At 41.6% G+C, this 20,989-nt stretch overlaps 1 protein-coding gene across 1 annotated transcript in view; it reads left to right on the top strand.

The window, feature by feature from the left end:
• The first annotated feature begins 1,118 nt into the window (after window positions 1-1,118).
• KCNN2 (potassium calcium-activated channel subfamily N member 2) overlaps window positions 1,119-20,989 on the top strand; it is a 75,488-nt gene continuing 55,617 nt past the window's right edge. The window contains exons 1-3 of the mRNA XM_050913320.1: window positions 1,119-1,140; window positions 1,430-2,595; window positions 2,918-3,013. Coding sequence (XP_050769277.1) covers window positions 1,119-1,140; window positions 1,430-2,595; window positions 2,918-3,013 — 1,284 coding nt within the window. The remainder of the gene's footprint in view (window positions 1,141-1,429; window positions 2,596-2,917; window positions 3,014-20,989) is intronic.

Below are 20,989 nucleotides of genomic sequence, written 5' to 3'. Positions count from 1 at the left end.
GGTATTTACTACATTAGTGAGGGTTGTTTGATTGCGTGTGTGCAATATGTGCTTGCTTTAAAAGGTACACCTTGGTTAGGAATTAAGTCACTGGAATTTTATAGCAGAGCATATTTAAAAACTTTGTTAATGACAGTGCCTCACTGCTATTTCTAAAATCCAAGCCACTCAATGGTGTAGAGTTTCAAAGGAAATTGAATGTCATGTGAGACACAGAAATTATAAGGATGTAGGCTTTCATCCTAGAAAGGCCTAGTGAATTTTGTCTTTAACATTAGTGAGAAGTTAAAGATGTAAGGAAACCTTCCACGCTATCGCATTTTGCAGCTGATTTTTCAAGCTGCAAAGACAGTGCTGCCTGACTGGAAAAAAAATAAGAAACCTCTCTAATAATCTCACCTAGGTGACAAGAACGGCACAGCTGTAACAAGGTAAATCACTTACCGTATTCATGATTCTTCCCTTAAAGAATCTTCCCTTAAATAAATGCAGAAAAGAGACTTTACCTGGTGCAGACATCACTCTGCGAAAGGGAGCTGCGGTGCAGACATCACTCTGCATTATTCAGTGAGAGTTTGGGAGGGAAAGGAAGGGGAAGAGGCAAAATGGTAGCAGGTGACCAACTTAAAGACTGCACTGGCACTGCATGCCAGGAAACCGGAGCCGGAGGGGAACGCAGCTACCCAGTGACACCGCTCCCGTTTCACGGTAAAGCTCCTGCCGACCCACCGGAGTAGGTCTCCAGCCCCTAAACCACTCCCCGCGGTGTCCCGGGTGGCGGCCTCACACCCGGCAGCCGGCTCTCCCTTCTCCCGCTGAGGGAAGGAGCAGCCGACAGAAGTCGCCCCCCGGCCCCCACCTTCGTGACAGGCCCGAGATGTGCCGGGGAGGGCCACCCGCAACCCGGCCCCACGGCAGCCCGCGGGGCCGCGGCCTCTCCCGCTTCCCTCCGGCGGCCCGCGGCGGGCACGGCCCGAGGCCGCGGCGCGGGCGGCGGGAGGCGCGGGCCCGGCGGGGCGGCGGAGGGGAGCGAGCGCGACGCTGTGTTTTGCAGGGCGGCGGCGGCGGCGGCGGGCGGGAGGCGCCGCTGGACAGCTCCGGAGCGCGACGCGGCGCCCATGTTCCGGAGACGGCGCAGATGTGAGCGGCGGCGGGGCGCCGGGGAGCCCCGCCGCGGAGGCCCCTTCCTGGCGGGGGCGATCGCGGGAGCGAGCGCGCTCCCCGCCCCCGGGAACCCCCGGGTTTCCGCGGCGCGGAGCTCCCCGCGGCGGGCGGGGCGGGCGCGGGGGGCGAGGGCAGCCCTTACCTGCGGGGGCGGTGCGGGCGGGAGGCGGGATCCCCGCGCGGGGCGGGGCGGGGCGGGACGGGGCGGCGGGGGGACCCTGCGCCGCCCTCGCCGCCTCACGCCGCGGCCGGTCCACCCCCTCAGGTGACGTGATGCCCGTTGTTTTGGTCCGCCCGACCAATCGGACGCGGCGGCTGGATTCTACGGGAGCCGGGATGGGCCCTTCGTGGCGGCAGCAGGACTCTCCCCTGCCGACCATAACGCATTGCGCAGGGTGCACCACCGCCCGGTCCTCCTGCGGCTTTAACGGCGCCGGCATGGACGCGCCGCGGCAGTTCCCGGCGGGCTTCGGCCCCGAGCAGCAGCAGCAGCAGCAGCAGCAGCAGCAGCAACAGCAACAGCAACAGCAACAGCAGCAGCAGCAACAGCAGCGCCCGCCGCCGCTGCACTGTCAGCAGCAGCACGGCCAGGACAAGCAGAGCCTCCTCCAGCAGCAGCAGCAGCAGCAGAGCCCATGCCTCCAGTGCAACAACTGCGCCTACTACGGGGCTGCTGCGGCAGCCGCGGGGGATAACCTGCCCCTGCTGCTCCGCGCCTCCTCGCCCCTCTCGGGCGCCTTCCGGACTCACTCCTCGCCGCTCTCTTCCGCTGCCTCCTCCCGGCAGGGCAGCCAGCTGAACGTCAGCGAGCTCACCCCCTCTAGCCATGCCGGCGCGTCCAGGCAGCCTCACCAGTACTCCCAGTACCACCAGTGCCATAGCCTGCAGCAGCAGCAGGCAGCCAGCCCCAGCAGCAGTGTCAGCAGCGGCGGCACCCACCACCACCACCATCACCACCACCAGCAGCAGCAGCAGCGCCGGGAGAGCAACCCCTTCACCGAAATAGCCATGAGCAGCTGCAGGTACAACGGCGGCGTCATGCGGCCGCTCAGCAACCTGAGCTCGTCCCGCAGGAACCTACACGAGCTGGACTCCGAGTCGCAGCCGCTCCAGCCGCCGCTCGCCAGCCCCGCCGCCGCCGCCGGCACCCCCGCCGCCCCGGAGATCGTGGTCTCCAAGCCCGAGCACAACAACTCCAACAACCTGGCCCTCTATGGCCCCGCCGGCCCCGGCCCCGGCCCGGGCGGCGCCAACAACGGCGGGGGCAAGCCGAGCAAGAAGAAGAACCAGAACATCGGCTACAAGCTGGGGCACCGCCGGGCGCTCTTCGAGAAGCGCAAGCGCCTCAGCGACTACGCGCTCATCTTCGGCATGTTCGGCATCGTCGTCATGGTCATCGAGACCGAGCTCTCCTGGGGCGCCTACACCAAGGTACCCGCCGCCTCACGCCCGGCCCGGCCCGACAGCCGGTCCGACCGCCCCGCGGCCCCGCGGAGGGGCGGCCGCGGCCCTTCGGAGAGCCCAGCGCGGCGGGGCTGCTCGGCCCTTGTCCCGGTCCCGGCCCCGTCCCGAGGCGCCTCTCCCGGCCTGTGGCGGGGTGCCGCCGGTCCCCGCTCTGCCGCCGGTCCCCGCTCTGCCCCCGGCGCCGTGAGGCGAGGCGGCCCTCGCCGGGGCCGGGGCCGGGGGTGGCGGTGGGGCGGGAGCAGCCCCTGCGTGTGGGTCTCTGAGGGACGGCGGTGTCTTTCTCTTGCAGGAGTCGCTGTATTCCCTCGCTCTGAAATGCCTTATTAGCCTCTCCACGATTATCCTGCTCGGGCTCATCATCGTGTACCATGCAAGGGAAATCCAGGTAACGTTTCCTTCTGTGGGTCGGTGAGTGTTGCTGGCATAGCGGGGGGTGCGAGGCGGTTTGTCTAAGGGCGCAGTCGTGGTAAGTACTTGGCACTTCTCACTAGTTCAGAAAGCAAAAGTGATCTCTGCGCGCCTGCTGAAGTTTGTGAATGGACCTCAGCCCTGGAGAGAAACACTGCGGGTGTACATGTGCCAGGAAGCTCTGCCTGCTAGGGACTGTTGCCTGCGGTTATGCTATAGGATCGCTTAGCCCTGAGGTTGTAACACGCTTTCTCGGTGACAAGCCTGCCGTCTTCTGTAGCAGATGTACAGCAACAGTCTTTTATTTCCCAATGACTAAATTTCACGCTGTGCATTTTCTCTTGACGGCAAGGTTAATTGTCTTCACTGTGCAAGTAATCTTCAGTGTGCTGTCTCAGATAGGAGCGTACCCTAGGAGAATGTTTAAGAGGAGGGAGAAGACTTATGTTCGACTCGTTGTATTTAATGCCACACAGCCACTAGGAACGTGATAGAGGAAAACTGTCAGGAAAGGTATAGGGCTAAAGGTAGGAGGAACATAATGGTCACAGCTGTAGAGTAAGTCTCACAAATACTGTCACAGATTCTGTCCGAGGGACTTAGTTCTATTTTCAGTTGTAATTTTTTTTGACCAAGAAATTAAAATTTGGCATTTCAGCTCAGCTGAAACATACAACAGATAGATTTCAAAGTTTTGAAGGGAAAAATACCTTACTCATAGATACACTGGTGCTTTTGCTTTTTCAGATTAGTTAGAGATACCTTGAGCTGCAAGCTGAAATGACAGCTTTCAAGGGCAAAGAAAACTTTTCCACTAGTACCAATCAGTAAAAAAACAAACAAGCAAACAAAAAACCCCCCAAAAACCGAATTGTATGGTACCCTGCTTCTGTGCAAATGAATGCTGTAGTTTCAATGTGAAATGGTACCGTAGTCTCCTACTTGGGGTAATGTTAGAGAAGTATTATGTTACTGAAGACTCTCTGCCAAATTGGATTCTGTTGTGCAGTCCTTGCACATGCAAAACTTCTATTCCTGGCTCAGAACCCAGCTTCTCTGCATTAATATCAAAGATACTGAAAGCTGTTTAGTGATATTGTACTCAATAAACAAGTGTTCTGGTGAAAGAGCATCTCTATAAACTACTGGAGTACTGATGAAGAGATTTCTTTATCTGTATAAAAATAAGTAAGTGGCGCTGCTGCAATGTGGGAGCCGCCTTCTCTGGTGTATCTTCCCACAAGTGGTGCTTGAGGCATGAAGAGCAAAGCTGAAAAAAAAAATCTCTGTAAACATTTGAATTAGTCTATGCATTTTCCAGAAACTTTAAATGGAAAATTTTATGCAAGATAAACAAATAGTTGTAGGTCCCTGTACGCACCAGCTTATACTAAGTAGTTACTCCAAGATTCGGTTGGGGTTTTTTTCGGGTAAATAGTTGCAAATTTTCATTCCCTTAGGAGTGTGTTACAGATCAGAAAAAACAGTCTTAAAATAGTAAAGTTGTAGTTCTGTTTTGTTTTTTTTTTTATTATTGATCATTTTAAAGAACTTCCTCATGTATGCCACTACATGGAAGGAGTTATACAATCATGTGACTTGATAATCAAGGTTAATGTAGTTTTCAGTGCTGCCTGACGGTACAGAACACAAGTATACCTGCCTGTAAAACAGCAGTACCCTGTGTTTTAGTCTGAGAGACACCGAAAACTACAGTAGTCATGTCAGGGCCTGGAGTGAGCTGCAGCTTCAAGGGGCTCTGTCGTTCAAGTTGAAAATGAAAAGGAAGTTCTCTTTTTCAAGGAGCTTGTTAGAAGGAAGGGCATAGTACCACCCTTAGCTATTAGATATCTGGTAACTTTTTAATTTAGGCACAGTCTGGTGTTGTGCACACGCTTGACTTTTAAAAAATAAGATGAAGAACATGCAGAGCAAAAATTATGTCCATCTACGGTCGTAAACTTATGTTACACTTGACATCTGAAAACAAGAAGTAGCTTTAAAATACTTTGACTTAGGAACGTACGGAATCTTCTCCAGGGAAAAGAAAATACTGCATAACCCTGATAACATAAACGTTTTTAAATAGTCTTTAAAAGTGACTGTTTTCTGAAGGCACACATATCTTTAATTCAAGCAGATATCTTGCTATGTGCAGTAGAATGAATCACATCTGTAGAATCATGCCCACAGATGGTTGGTTGTGTCCTGGAGGACTGTTTGCACCAGCTATTTGTCAATCCTGTTCAAGTTTGAACATTCCTTTTTCTAATTCTTGTCTGAAGCGTACTTAGACTTTACCAGTAGGTATAGTGTAAATAAGCAGGAGTTCATTGAGAGGAGAAAAATTATTCTACAGAACGGAAGAAGGTCAATGTATTCTGCTTGTGGTGTGGTATCTTTCATACTCTGGTGGAAGCAAACCAACCTAAACATAAGTAGATTTTTCTACAAAGCATGAGACAAAACATGTTGGGAAATAAAAAGCTGACAGTTTAGTAATTATTACCGATTGCAGATTTAATATTTAGAAACTCCTGGAGCCCTAAAATGCCAGCAAATGGAAATCAGCTTTTTTGTTCTTCTCGGTAGCCTGTGACCTTGATTTATTGTTAGGAAGTCCGAGCAGCCATGCTGCAAGCAAGGTTATGGGGCAGTGCGTAGCAGCATAGCAGGTGACTCTAGTCATTCCATTAAAATGACCTTGCCCGTATGTTTTGCTTTGAAAACAGTCAGCCAGTCAGTTAAACCAGACTCTGGAGTTTGCCTGTCCCAGACCTGCCAAACATTTTAAGGGAGTCGGAAGGGAAGTTTGTAAAGACCTGTAGGGATTCTTCCCGAGAGCCGAGAGTCATGTATGGACGTGAGGCAAAGGAGTTCTCTCTTTCGTCTGTTCCCCCGGTTAGACCGTGCTCGATGTGCGGTGGAGGAGCTGGGGCACCCGCAGCCCCTCACGGGTGGGCGGCGTTTTCCGCCGCCGCCTCTTCAGCACCGCAGACAGCTCCGCGCGCTGCGCGGGCCCGCCCGCTCCCGCCCGCTCCCGCCCGCTCCCGCCCGCTCCCGCCCGCTCCCGCCCGCTCCCGGGCGCCCCGCCGCCTGGTGGGCTGCCCCGCCGCCCGGCGGCACATGCCTGCCTCTGGGCATGTCGTCCGCCTCGCATTCAAAACCTGTTAGCAACACGGCTTTGTTTTGGGATTCCCTGGAACTTGCCCGGAGCTCTGCATCTGGCAGACCAAAGTCTCCAGAAGGGTGTAGCTGCAGTATTTAGACAAGAATAACTCTGTGGATGCTGCGTAGTCTTGTGAAATACTGGAAATGTTAAAATATTTTCATCAAATAGGTTTTCAGTGATTGCACTGTATCAGCTATGCTGTATAACTCTAAGAATTAAGTGCAAGCTGTTATCAAATTTAATAAATGTGAGTTAGTGTTAAGGGACTAATAAAAGTCAGATGAAACCGGCTGGGTTTAAAGATAATTCATAGCTTACATTATCATTTCCAGAAAAGAGGATAAAAATTACAAGCAAGTTTCCTTCACATCCCTTCCCCTTCTAGAAAAAAAACCCTAATGAACAACAGGAATGATGTTGGAGTTGAGGATAGTGACAACCCCAAATCTGTGTGTTCTCTTTTTGGTCCATTGTTGTCATGCCTATAATGCTGTTAAAAACTTCACACCTGGGAGATAATGAAATACGCATTGCGCTCTCTCCAGGCTTGTGTGATTGTTGATTCAGTTCTTCAGAGCAAGTGCCCTGTGTTTGGAAGATCAGTGGGAAAAGTGTAATTCATCATTATTCCAGCCTAGAACAGGTATTTCTTTGACTATTACTCCAGTTGAGAGTTTGAAGAGGTGGAGGAGGCAAGAGCTAAGAAGATAGCATGATCCAATTATCATAATAATTTTTGATGTATGAATTATCCACTTCATGCATAAACAGTTTGTTACTTAATACTGTTTTACATAATTAAAGCAGCAGCATGGAACATGGTTAAAATTGTAGTTCCCAAACAATTTATTGTTCCGTTCCACATTTCCCTAGTGGAATTTGCTGTTATATCAATAAATGTAGTGGAATTTAAGAAAGTTTTGGGTGGCAGTTCACATGGCAAAGCTGCAGTTTTTCTACTTTTATTGAAAAATAGACCTCTCTCTAGTTCTGCTGGAGATAGAAATGCTTTTTAAGTATGCACTCCTGAAGTTCTACTGGCACTTTCTTATATTACTCAGAGCAAAGGATTAAAATCAAAATTCTCTGAGGTTGCCAGTAGGAGGTCTTTAATGTCTTTTGTTGGGCATTCTGCCATAGCCTGGTATTTCTTGAGGGATGGCGGTTACTGGAGGAATATATCCACTGGAACACTCTTCCTTTGATGCTGGACTGCTTAGTGTATCCCTTCTGTAAATAAACATTGCCCTTCTATTGCCTGTCCTGAATAATAGTAACATGAGTAATGCTAACCTGTGCTCTCCTGGACAGAATCTGAACCTCTTTTCCTTCTCCCTGATACAAATGCTCTCACTCATGCAGAAACATGAAAGCTGTTTGTATTTGGTAGAAGTGAATAGAAATCTTTTTTTTTTTTTCTGTACGTCAGATGAGATTTCTAACCACTTTTAAAATGTATTGCTAGTTCATACTTAGGTAGAATGCCTGTGGAAAGTCTTGCAAACTCCAAGGTTAAGGTTAAGCCATTGCTTTCACAGCAGAGCCTCCCAGGGCTCCAGGGAGAAAGCACCTTCAGTCCCTAGATGGTTCTGAAGCGTCGGGAAAATAATGTGCTACTGATGGATTTGGAGTGAAACACTTTCAGTCTTCATTAACTTTATGGAAAGTTGTCACAGCTGAGAGCCCAAATATCTTGCTGAAGAATCAAGACTCTTTTCTTCTTTTCCCTGTTCCTGAAAACTTGAAGAAATAGAACAGGCAGCATCAGGAAACAGCAAAGAATGGTAATAAATACATATCTTGACCTGTTTATTGTGCAAATAAATTCCATAATGCATGATAGTAATAAACAGTTTACGGGAGTTTCGTTATCTTATTGGCATCAGTGAAAAGTTCTGCAGTAAAAATTTTGCACTCATGAACAAATATGAAGTTAAACTCCATTACAGTTTCCTGTCATAAGAAGTAATGGTTATTCTGCTGGCCAAATTATTTATTTGTTTTTATCTATATTATTGTTTTGCCTTCACTGAGGTGGTACATGTGCATCTCATCAGCTGTCTTGTTGGCAATCTTTTGACTCTGTGCTGAGTCTAACTTGCCTTTCTTAGGTATCTTGAAACACCAGGGATTGCACACACAGACTGTAAAATTTCTGCTGCAGAAACAAATGAGTTAGATTAAGAGCACAGAGAGCAAGAATGTTGAATAACAGGTGAAAATCAAGAAATAAACTTTGAGTGATAATTTTATTATGATCTGAAGTCTGTTGAGAATTAGTGATTTTTTTTTTTTCCTATTTATTTTAATAGGCCTTGGATCAGGCAACAACAAAACTCATTGTGTAGGAGTTTTGATCCAGAATACAGTAACTTCATGTACAGTCTCGAAAATTCCCTTCTACCAATCAAGTTTAATGCACATTCCATACGTGTATCAAACAGAGCATTCCATATGTGTATTGAACAGCAGAAAATCATGTAGGAATCCAAGGACACCGTATCTGTCAAATTAACACTTTAGAGTATTTTTGTGAAAATACTTAGTTTTAGTTCCATTCAGTACATTTTTAATAGCTACTATCTGCAGAACCTGTTGACCTAGGAAAAGTGACAGGTGCCCAGTGTCTCTGAAATGCAACACTGTAATGCATACAACATGGAAGGCAGGCTAGAAAATCCTTTAATGTTGGTCAGCATCCAAAAGGATCTGAGGCCTTTTGCGTTAAAGTTGCACGTAGAAGATGCCTCTATTTCCAACAGGCTCCATTAGAATGTAGGAGGAGGTTGTACCTGATGGTCAGGACACTGAATGGTTGGCCTGGCCATACCTAGGATTATCTATTCATATGCACCATTGTTCTGAGCATTTTTTAATGAGGCTGTTAGAAGTTTATCAAGACATAGTAGTGCATAATGAAGTGTGAGAAGGTATATTATTGCCACCGTTAGAGGAGAGCATTTGTAACCAGAGATCACATTTTGGATTTGTATAAATTGTGTAGCTTAGCTAAAATCAACAGAGGTACTGTTGTTTATGATCTTAGAGACATTCTGCATGCATATCTTAATGTGAAAGTATTGTACGTGTCAGATCCTTTTTCTGATTGAAAATTCTGTCAGGTACTTGACTGCAGCTCTGGTTTGCCTGAGTTTAAATGAAAGTGTGCCAAGACTGACAAGTGTAGATTAACACTCTTGTGATTCTGGTTCTGGTTTGTATGTGATCTACTAAATGTAGTATTCTGGGCTTTGAATTTGATTTGAGACATATTTGTGGTCCGTTTTGAGCAAAGATCAGAACAGGAATGGGTGCTGCTTAGGACCTGGGAGAATTAAAGAGCTGTGTGGAAGCTTCTGTGCAACTTCAATCAGCTGTTTTCACCCTTAAATTTGATGATGAAAGTTGTTGTCACATTCCATTACTAGAGGATGAATTACTGCTCTGAGCCTATGAAGCTCCTTTTAAGATGTAAATTACCCTTAAGAGAAGAGGCTGTAACTGATCTTGTAATTAGCTTTCAGGTAAGCTGGATATATTGGTCATTGTACAAAGTTTCTTTTATTAACTGAAAATAAACTGTAAAGTGCACAGAAAAACAAGTAATTTTGTGAGGAAGTTTCCACACCTCTGTTCTGTGGGAAAGAGAAAAGTTACACATCATGACAATAGAAAAAACCCCTAGAATTTAATATCACTTTTTTCATGCTTTTGTTTTTTTTTTTAATAACATGAACTATATTACATTGAAAAATGTGAATGGAAAAACTTCCATTCAAAAACTGTAATATGTGAAATACCTGTGTATCACAGTGTATTTTTAATGAAGCTGTGTAAATTGACTTTGTCCAATTATTTTAATGACAGCTACATTAAGTAATTTCTTCTTACAACTGTCAGAAGATCAGAAGAGATTGTCATGAGAACATGTTTTACACCTTAGAAAGAATTCTTGTGTAAAAGGAGTGGTAAAACATGAATATTTTATACTTTAAACTGGTGTATCTGAACCCAGGCCTTTGCAGCTGAAAATGTTCAGTTAATATCATACATAAATATTTTATGTAATACTGTTTTAATGTAGTTGCTGGGAATCACGCATTTGTAACTTACTAATTCATTCAGCTTTTCCCTCTTGAGCAGTCTCTGCAATTATGCTCCTTCATCTGTGTGAAAACAGTCTTTAATAAACATAGTTTTATACTGACATTTTAAAAACAAAAGTGTGTGAATGTTAGATACTCCATGAAGGAGTGAAGAGGGATGAATTCTGAATAGGGATGTGCGCGTCTTCTAAGATGCTTCCTTATCTCATTCGTTTTGGTGGAGACTGATAGACCTTTCAGAATTAAATTCCTTTTGAGGAAATACTAAACCTTTTCATGACAGATGAAAGTACCTCTGTGAATTCTATATAAAGTAAAACCAAAATGTAGGCCTTAAATATCTTTATATTTTAAAATCGCTACTCTTAGTCTTTTTAAGAGTGATGTGCTCTGGGTTGTTTTTTCTGTAAAGAAACATATTTATTAAAAGAAAAACATGCTCTGTCAAAGTGGCACATTCTAAACTTTTATGCATATTAATACTGTAGAGCTGTCCTGATGAATAGGGGAGAGCTGGGTTCTATGTTATACGATTTACCAGCAGAATTGTTTATTGAATTCTAATTGAATACATAGCACAAAGTTACTGAAGACTGCAGGAGCCATGAGGGTCATAAATAGAGAGTTAAAAGGCTGTACAGGTGTAACTCTAAGTATGGTTTGTCTTGCAAAACCACTGTTGCTGGTAAGGATGCATCTATGGGAAGGGACCTAGCTTGATACTGAGTGTGGGTATTCAGAAGAAGATATCAGAGGCAAAGGATGAGTTTTTGCTTGTAAAAGAGCATATTTGAAATAAAAAATAATTGAGAAATAAATGTGTACGGGCTAATATCCATAGATTTTATTGTCACCTGTGGGTGAAGAGCTTCCTGAGCTTTCTTACCTGTAGTCTGCAATAAATATTGTTGCTTGTAGTATTTTAGAGTGTAGCTGTGTGTCTTCCATAAACAGTTATGTATCAGTTCTGTGGTTTGATGGACAGGTGTAAGATAGCCTGTAAAGAAGGAAACGCATGTATAACAAGTATTTATATTGTAGTTTTCAGTGTCAAAGGGAATTACCTGGACGAATTCTCACATTTTTGGTGTCACTTAAATGATGTTTTTACAAAAGGGAACGCTGAGACCAAGAGTTAAGTGCTGTGGAAATAATCTGGGGAAGGCTTCATAACTACATTTGAAGCTCAGGCTTTCCTGTCTTGTAGTCTTACGCTTAGATCAGTCATTTGTCATGTGAATAAGACACTGTTTTTGCCATCCAGCTATGCCTGTAATTTTCAAGAATTATCCGCCTGCTTTAGTGGATGTCCCAAACACTGCAATGTAAAATAAATGTCCTAATGATATACTGTTGGGAATCATTATGAAGCATTTTATTCCTATTACAATTGTTTATTCCAGCTTTCATAGCATTGCAACTTCCATAGCATTACTACAGGTGTATGCAGATGTTCACACTTGCCCTATCCCTGACCTCTGACAGTAGTGTCTTTCACTACAATAATGCATTATGAAGCAATGCTTCATCTTCAGTCTCTTAATAAAACAGATTCATCCCAGGTGGTGAATGGTATTTCTTGTTTTGTGACGGTTGTTATGCTCTTAAGATGCTTAAGAATAAGACCTGTTGCAGCCAGGGAATGAGGCATGTTTTTAATTAAAAATAAAAATTGCATAGTAGCTTTGATTCAGTCTGTACCATTGCATCCATAAAATTTGCATGCATAGAACTCTGATTTCAGTCTGGGAAACTGGGGAAGGACTGAATGTTCAGGTGTGGCTAGACAGCACAAAATGAATTGTTTCCTACCTGAAACAAATAATAAATACAACTAGCAATAATGATCACTGAGCATTTACTGATAGCACCGAGGTTTAATGAAGTTTTCATCAAAAGTATTCTCACTGCATTTCTGATACAACTTTAGTTACCATTTTTACACCAGTAATGCACATTTGAGGTGTGTTTTGACTTCTGTATTTGTGAGTGTCTAAATTAGTGGGATCTTTAGAGGCTTTCAATTTAGAGCATCCTCATTATATGCTAAGGATTTGGTCCTTAACACCTTTGTCATTATTAAAATGTCTTTTCAAGAAGACTTGGAAACTCTTGAACAGACATTGATTTATGAATAAGCTAAAGGTGCTCTTTACACACTTTTCCTTTGCCCACGGAGCTGCTCTCTGCAGCAGCTGTAAAATTCAGTTTTGGCTGTGCAGCTACTACACCTAGATTGTAGTGGGTTCCTTTGATTGTAGATGCTTTTGTAGGATACTGCTCAAGAGTTGTTCTTGGGCTCTGCATAAGGAACGGGCTGATACAGGAGAAATTCTCATCCATCCAAATTCCAGCATAGCTGAAAAGGTACCCCATGACAGCTACTACTGAACGTGATCCTCATCTGAATGGTGTCATGGGTCAAGTGGCTTCACACTAAGCCCACCCCCTCCTTTTCTTATCATTCAGGTTTGGGCTTCATGGTAAGAGCCAATAACTTGCATTCTGTTGTGATTTCTGCAGTATAATAGTTTAGAATAACTAAATCTTTATGTGGTAGGATAGACCAGTGCTGGGCCTGATGTATGGCCAGTTCGGCTTCCGTATAGTTTTAAGATAGTTTAATGGCAAAATGTGTTTAAAAAAAAAAAAAAAAAATTGATAGAAGACTACCCATGGCCAGTCTGCTTTCCAGATTTCTTTGTCAGATAGGAAAATGTTTGGTTTGCCATCTTTATGTGCAGCCATATATGAACAGACGTTTGTCTACCTCCCAGCAACAGAATGGGATACAGCGGAGCCAGATGAGAAATTTAGCAGTGTGGCTGTAAGCTGGCAGACCATTCTTTTCCCCTGCCATTTGGCACTTGGAAGGAAAATAAAAAAGATGAATGGTTTTTTATATCCAGCCTGTGATCAGAGATGTCAGCTCATCCAAAATAATAATTCTTGCATTTCACCTGTGACTTTTGTATGTATGTTGTGGCTGGTATCATCCTGTGTTATCTGCTGGACATCAGACTTTTTACTGCCATGGACTGTCGCATTGAGCATAATGGTTGTGAAAATAAAGCTTTCTAAAACATTTTGAATAGCAATTCTGTGTTTAACCTGTGGAAGATAAGGGAGTTGGCAGCACTCAGTACAAACTTGTTTCATGTATTTGGTTTGCAGACTTAAAAAACCCAGTAGCTTTGAGAACAGAGCATCTTTTACCTGAGAGAGGTGCTGTAAACTAGACAGATTTGATGAAGCTGTAACATTCAAATAACTAATGGGGCAGCAACAAGAACTGTGTATGCTAAGAGGTGTTTGACAGAATATGCTGGGATTTGGGTTTTTGGGGAGGTTTTTTTTGTTTTGTTTTGTTTTTTCTGAGGAAGCATCTGCAGTCATAATTAGTAGTGATCAAGTAAAACAGTATTTTACGTATAAATAAATACCGGTACATACCTGTAAAGAAACTCTTGTCTATGTTTATTTAACCTGGTGTTGAAAGTTGCCCTTCTTAAAGATATTTTAACTTAATCTTTGAAGCAGTTTGAAGACTTCATCTGCTGTATGGTTTAGCCAGAAGCCCACTTTAGGCCTTCAGGAGTAACACATACTAACTAAATAGCTGCTTTATTGCTGCTCCCTCCCAGTTTTACTTGCCAGGGTGAATTACAGAGGCAGTTCTTGCAGGAATGCCTCTATACACTTAGCATTAGTGCATGACTAATTATCCTAATAATTATTAATTATTAGGATTAGTCCTAATATTTAGGACTAAAAATCCTAATTTATTAGGGTTTTTAAATACACAAGTGCATCTAACTCCAGTCTGCTTCTCCTACTGCCCTGTTCTTAGTTTCCCTTATTTAAGTGGTCATGCTTTAGGACAACGCTTAAATACTTAGATATTGCATTTCTATATTTGGAGTTATTTTAAACATGTTCTTAAATGAAGTTCCCAGTTTAACTGTGTTTCTGAGACAGTAAAAACACTACAGGGACTTTATACTTCCTGTGGTGCTGATGTGTATTCACCCATTGTCAGTTAAATAAAAGTTTACCCAGTTTAAAAAAAAACATGCAAACTTTCTGAAATACCTGAAGTATTTATGTCATAAGTAAACACTAAGGGAGGAACTGAGAAGACAGATTCTTGTGTATATGATGTGTTGGTACCAGTCATTCCTTAAAAACAAGTTCCTAAGTTTAGAGTCACTGGTGTACTGCTTTGGCAGAATAAATGAGTTTGGCAGAATAAATCAGTTTATCTAGCTTCAGATTCGGTGTTTCTTCCTTTAACTTCTGTTTCCCCTATTCACTTGCAAAAATATTGCCAATTTCTTCAGAAAATACATCTTTTTTTTAATTGGTTCCAGTTTTCCTAGGAGTAATGAAGCTGATCATCCCTGAAGAGAGTGAGGCTTCTCTCACATTGGGAACAGTGGCAGATGGCAGCCGTTTTGGGAGGTGGCATTTCTTTGTGCAGTGATCTGTAGAACAAATTATTTTTAGTACTGAATGAAGAAAAACAAATCCTAAATGAAGAATTGTAAAATAATAATAATTTAGAATTAACAACATAAAAATACTGAAATGTAGATAGTTCTCCCCAGTGAGTTTTGCTTCTGCAAGAAGATTGTAGAATCAGAGTTACTTTATTTCTGAGGTACTTGAAATGGGGAAAAATATAACACAGACCACTAGGTTTCTTAAAAAATGCATTCTAAAAATTAGTTCTGTAAAACAGCACAGTTATTTTGTGGGAAGATGTGCTGTGTTCTTTATATATGAAGTTTTGGAACTGCTGCTTCAGTGCAAAACTAAATTCATCCCTAACTTTGAAATTAGTGTTTCCATCTCCGTACTGCCAAGATCAGTGTAATAGTTGTAGCAGACCTAAAAGACCAGAAGAAGTTTTTAAAAGAGATGTTTTTTGTTGTTCTGGGATTATTAGCATGGTAATTTGTTCAGGGTGGTCATTTGTTTATATTTGTGAAAGTGCAAAGGGAACCTAAGCAATTCGTTCACTATTGCTTTGCAACTTTCCCTTTTAGATGTAATAAAGCTGCTATAGCTCATGTCCTGCTGCACTCTCTTAGCAGGGAGAGTGAGCCAGAGCAGGCCAGCAAAAGCAGGGGGTAGTGTGGAGTGGCGGCTGATGGAAGCTGGGTTCTGAACAAGTTGTGGTGTGGTTAGGTTAGGTTAGGTTAGGTCAGGTGCTGAAATGTTTCCTAAGGGCTGGCTACATCCAAATAACCTTACTCAGTTCTTAGGTTCTTGAGGAAAAAAGCTGTGTTTGAAAACTATGTATCTTTTTCATTCCATCTCTGTCAATCATATGACACTGCTGTTCTGGATTGCTCTGGGTCACCCAGTGTATTCTCTAGTAAATACGTCTGTTATGTAGTAACGTACATATTCTTTTTATTTTCTTTATTACTTCCTCCCTACCTTTTAAATAACAGAGTAATAAAGAGTATAAAACAAGATTAATGCTGTTTTAGTGAACTGGTCCCATTTTCCCATTTTGCATGTTTATGCAGGAAACCTATCTCAACTGTTCCTTCTCTGTTGTTATTCTTGTGCTTTAGTGATATTCAGAGCTTTATTAAGTTGTGCTCCTTCTGTGTCCACTTGGAGCACATTTTTAACTGTCAACCCCAGTCACAAGAGCTTTTGGGAACTGCTGGTGCTGGATGGAAGCCTTCTACATGTGGTAACTTAAGGACCTTATTCTCATAGTGTTTTAAGCAGCTGGAGAGGGTGGGATCTGAAACTTTGGTATAATGAAATAGCTGTTAAATTAAGAATATTGTTAAAATTAAGAAATACCTGTTGTGGACATTGACTATGTAGAAACTACTGATTCAATCAGTTCAATTCAGTCACTTACTGGTGGGTCTGCTGAGTATCTCAACTGAATATGGTAACCCTGAGTGGTGGACTTTTATTTCTGGACCTCTGATTTGGTTCAAAGGTTCATAAAAATTCATATAACTAAATATCTCCCTGTTCATTGCAGATCTGAGGTAGCTCATCTGTGATTGCTCCAGCAAGAGTCCAAACTAAATTAAATTAGGAGATTGTCTTGTGAAATATCTTTTTAATAATGAAAGTGAAAAAATATTTTGTTTTGATATGAATCTTTTTTTAAATCAGCCCTTTCTATTAATAATAAGTTCATTATCTAATTCTTTTGATTTTATTATATGTTTATAAGCTTGTGATGATTTCTTAGTTCAATGCATAATTACGCTTTTATCAGGGGGTTCTTCTTCTCCATAGCATTGGGAAAGAAATCTTGATATCCTGGAATGTCCTTTTTTTTCCTTTGTAGTCCTTGGATTTCAATTCTTAACACTATTACCTGCATAGAAAGTTACTGAGTAGAAAGAATGGCATCTTTAGGAGCATCTCACCTTCTTTGGGTCCCTGGAGCACATACATATGTATGGAGAGACCTATGTGAAAAGAAATGTCCCAGCAATTGCCGAGTGCTATAATGGTCTTCTGGCATTGTAGGCTGTCAGGGGGTTAAGCTACTTCACAGTTGTTTGGGATGAACAATAGAGCTGAAAGTCTGGCCAGTACCATTTTAAAATATTGAGCAATGCCTCTGAAGATCTTTGGAGAGAGAAAGCTGAAAAGAATACTGTCAGTATGTGATTTAAAACAGAAGGGAGATATGGGTAGCTGGAATTTAACTTTGTGTGCTTAGGCAGAATTTTACCATATGTTAGTTTATGTGATCATAAATGTCCTTTCTTTGTAAAAAATCTCATAGAGTGTTTGGGGTAGGTTTTTTATAATGACTTGAGGGACAGAGGTTAAAAAAAGACATAGACAAACCTGATAAGAGTGTTGTTTAACACATACCTGTTTTTTTAAATGGTTGTGGTTATGTGTGGCCTGTCAGAGTAACTAAGATGTATTATTCAGATGTATTTTAATGTGAAATTTTTGACGTTGCACTTCTGAAAATACGGTTCACAAAGTCTATAAATGGTCTGAGCCTCTTTTATACATCCCTTCCTGAGATGGTAAGGTTTAAACACAGTCTTTGAGAGAAGTATTGTGAGCCTGCTTAGCCACCAGCACACATTAACATGAAGTTTTCTTTATGTGCATTGACGTACACGGTGTTTATAGCAAAATATCAATAACAATGAAAAACTCATTTTGCACAGATGCCAAATTTAAATAAATATACTATGCAAATAATCATTTTTGTGCTGAAGCTAAGTACCAGACTTTTACAATCCTCTGTTTAAATTGGCATTTTTATAATTGGGGGTGGAGGGGATGTATGCGTGTATGCATGCATAAGCGATGGAGCAGTGCTTCCCCATTTGAATGAACTAAGCATGTTTCATTCAGTAGATAGCTATATCCTCAAGACCTTGTGGATCAATTTCTAATGACCTACTAGAAAGTTTCATTTTAACTCTAGATGTGGAAAACATTCTGGAAAATACAAGATAGCCAAGTCCTCATTTAATTTTGTGAAAAACACATTCTTTCACTTCTGTGCTTTGCATGCAGAAGTGTTTGATGCCTCATGACTTTATGCACGACTTAAACCCACTAACGACTCTGTTCTGTGTCATTGTATTTAGGATGAGGAGTACAACAGCCCTCAGGAACTCCTGCAGGCTCTCCAAGGTCAACAACAGGCCTTTAGATAACTTACAGACCACTTGATTACGTGCCTTCTGATAATGGAAAAAGGTCTTTTTCATCCCTTAGTTAGGGGGAACTGCGTTAAAGGTTTGAGGTGTCTATCTCCCACCACCATATGGTTTTAAATCATTTGTACTTAATGGGGTGCTGTGGGACAATAACTTGACTGTTTGGAGTAGTGAGACAAAAGCAGTATCTTCTTCCTCTCTGAGTACCATAATGGTCTTTTTGGTTGTATAAATGATGTTCTGGGGATTACAAACTATAGAAAAATGTCTGGTCAAAAATTTTGGTAAATCAGCAGCCCCAGAAGCTGTATTTTGCTACTCTCAATCATAGTCCCATCAGTTCTTTTATAAGGTTTAAGTGACTCCAGTATTTAACCGTTTTAAATTTGGATTTTTAAATTAAACAGTTGCAACAATATGTTTGTGAGTACAGTTGATTCCCCTTCTGCAAGTAATGCTTCCAGGAATACAGCTGATGCTACTTTATCTCTGTTTATTGCTTCCTTTTTACTCCTGTGTTAACATATCCCCACAGTATTACAGCAAGGTAGCGATACAGTTTTCAGATTTGTTCTTTTACCTGGGTTGTAAAGGCATTTGTAGAAAATTAGCTATGTTCCTTGTTCTTTGCATTCACCAACATCCTCTGATAGCCTGCTATGAATCTGTTTTGATATACTAATGATTTACAAAATTAACTTCTCTCTTTTTGTTTTAAGTAGTTTCAGGGAGTCTCTGATCTAAGTTGTCATTGTGTGCAATCTGTCTACTTTGAATGTGTTTCTCTTTTTCTCATCTAGTGTTATATGAATTTAACAGTGTTATGTAAATATACACATACCTATATAAATATCTATGATATGATATTTATTTTTATGTTTTTACTGTGTGGCATTACAAATATCAAGTTTATTTGAAGTTAAAGATTGATTTATGTCTTACATTTACATACAACATGCTGGAAATATATTACATAATTTCAGGTGAAAATAACTAAATTTTTTCTTATAGAGTACAGACTTAGTAAAGGTATATGACAGTTCTGTATTTGAAGAATTTTGCAGAACCCTGATAAGTACTTGCATTAGATTTCAACATTGAATAATTATAAGAAACTTGAAAGCTATGAACAGGCATAACATCTTTGACCTTGACGGGAGTTTGGCCTTCTCTGTGGAGCACAGGACTCAATTCTATAGGAAGAGTTTGCTGACTCTTTTATTATGTTTTCTTTTTATTGCTGGTATCACTCTCTGTTCAAATGGGGAGTAGTATCTTGAAATTAATGCATGGTTATTATAACAGGATTGACTGAAAGCAGCTAAAAGGGTGTATACCTACCCTTTAAATTGTGCTGTTCAACTGTTCTTTCTCTTCTTCATTCATTTACCTTCCTCACTTTCTGAATAGGAAATGTACCTGGCCAAGCATGCAGGCATGCCCAAATACCTCTGTATATTCCAAATTAAAAGTGAAACTTGCATTTAGTAGATGGCATATTTGAAAGTATGTAAAATGTACATGAAATCCTGTACTAATTTCTGTGTCATTTTGGTATGTCCCAATTTAATTGTTATTCACAGCCTGTTTTAGAGGCCCATATTTGTTCCAGAGTGTTTGATATCCATCATAGTTTGAATTTAGGGACACAGAATTGTAAGGAAATCTTCCTCATAAATATGATTTTGAAATGTTAATATTTTTATGAAATAGAAATATTTGTACTGGATTTGTGGTCCTTTGTGGCTTCTGGTGTTTTCCACCTTCCATGTTTTCACTTCCTAAATCTCATTATATGACAGCTGAAGATATTATCACTTTAAAATATTATTTTCCTTAGAAGAAATTGGCACAGCTGAGGTCAAGGGAAGTTGATAGGGATCTTCTGTATCTGCAAACATAACCCATTCCACTGAGCACTACTGAGAAACTTCTTTCTTTGTAGCATGTTAGGATTTCTTCTGCTGACAGATGAATATGTTATCAAGTTTGTATTCCATAATGACATCTTGAAGTTTTTAAAAAACCCAGTGATTAAATAACATTTTCTTCTATGAAAATTGTAAGATCAAATTTTAATGCCTAAGTTTAACTCAACATTCTTCTATTCTCATCTTTTAAATTGAATCAGTACTTAAGGTATCATTTTTCTTGAATTGCCTTTCTGCATATAGAATTCTTTTTGAAATCTGTGAAGATGGTAAGTAAAAAGGGAGGACAAAAGACCATTGCTTTTTTCAACAGATTTTGAAACTTTAAAAGAAATTTTAAAACACTGCCAGTTTGACATGTATATGATATGTATCTGAGAATTGACATATTTAACTCTATTGTTAATTTATTCTTTTCTTCGGAAATGCACATTGATACAAATGCATTGATCTCTCAATGCACAGCATTTGAGAGATCTGATATTACCTATCTCTTTCAGTCAAGCTGGTTACTATTCATCTATATTCTGGGTGTTCTAAGTACCTGGACCTCTTCATAACTGATGTAGCACTTCTGTGATCTGACTGACAGCATTTACAGGCTAATCACAAGAATCAAATGCACTTGAGCCTTACTGTGCTTTGAAAGTTTGGCCCTTCATACCAAATAATACATTTGCTAATTGCAAACCAGCATTCTTTTGGTAATACACACATACATAAATTGGCTTTCCAGTATCAATTTGCATATCTAGTATGCAAAGTTTACAGAATGACCACAGGTAAAAGAAAGTGTATGTGCTCATGTTGCATGCACTGAATTCACTGAGTGTTTCTTTAGCTTAATTCAACACTGTGTTTCTTTGTCTTTAATAGTATTGCAGTGGAAGTAAGAACTATACATAAGTGTGGTGGCTTGACCTTGGCCAGCTGCCAGACCCCCACCCAGCCGCTCTCTCACTCTCCCTCCTCAACAGGACAAGGAGAGAAAATAAGGTGAAAAAGTTCGTGAGTTGAGATAAAGATGGGGAGATCCCTTACCAATTACCAGCACTGGCAAAA

The sequence above is a fragment of the Gymnogyps californianus genome, chromosome Z (assembly GCF_018139145.2).
Source record: "Gymnogyps californianus isolate 813 chromosome Z, ASM1813914v2, whole genome shotgun sequence".
Classification (NCBI taxonomy): Eukaryota; Metazoa; Chordata; class Aves; order Accipitriformes; family Cathartidae; genus Gymnogyps; species Gymnogyps californianus.
Note: the sequence above shows the minus strand (reverse complement) of the source record. Positions and strands in the feature narration are given on the sequence as shown.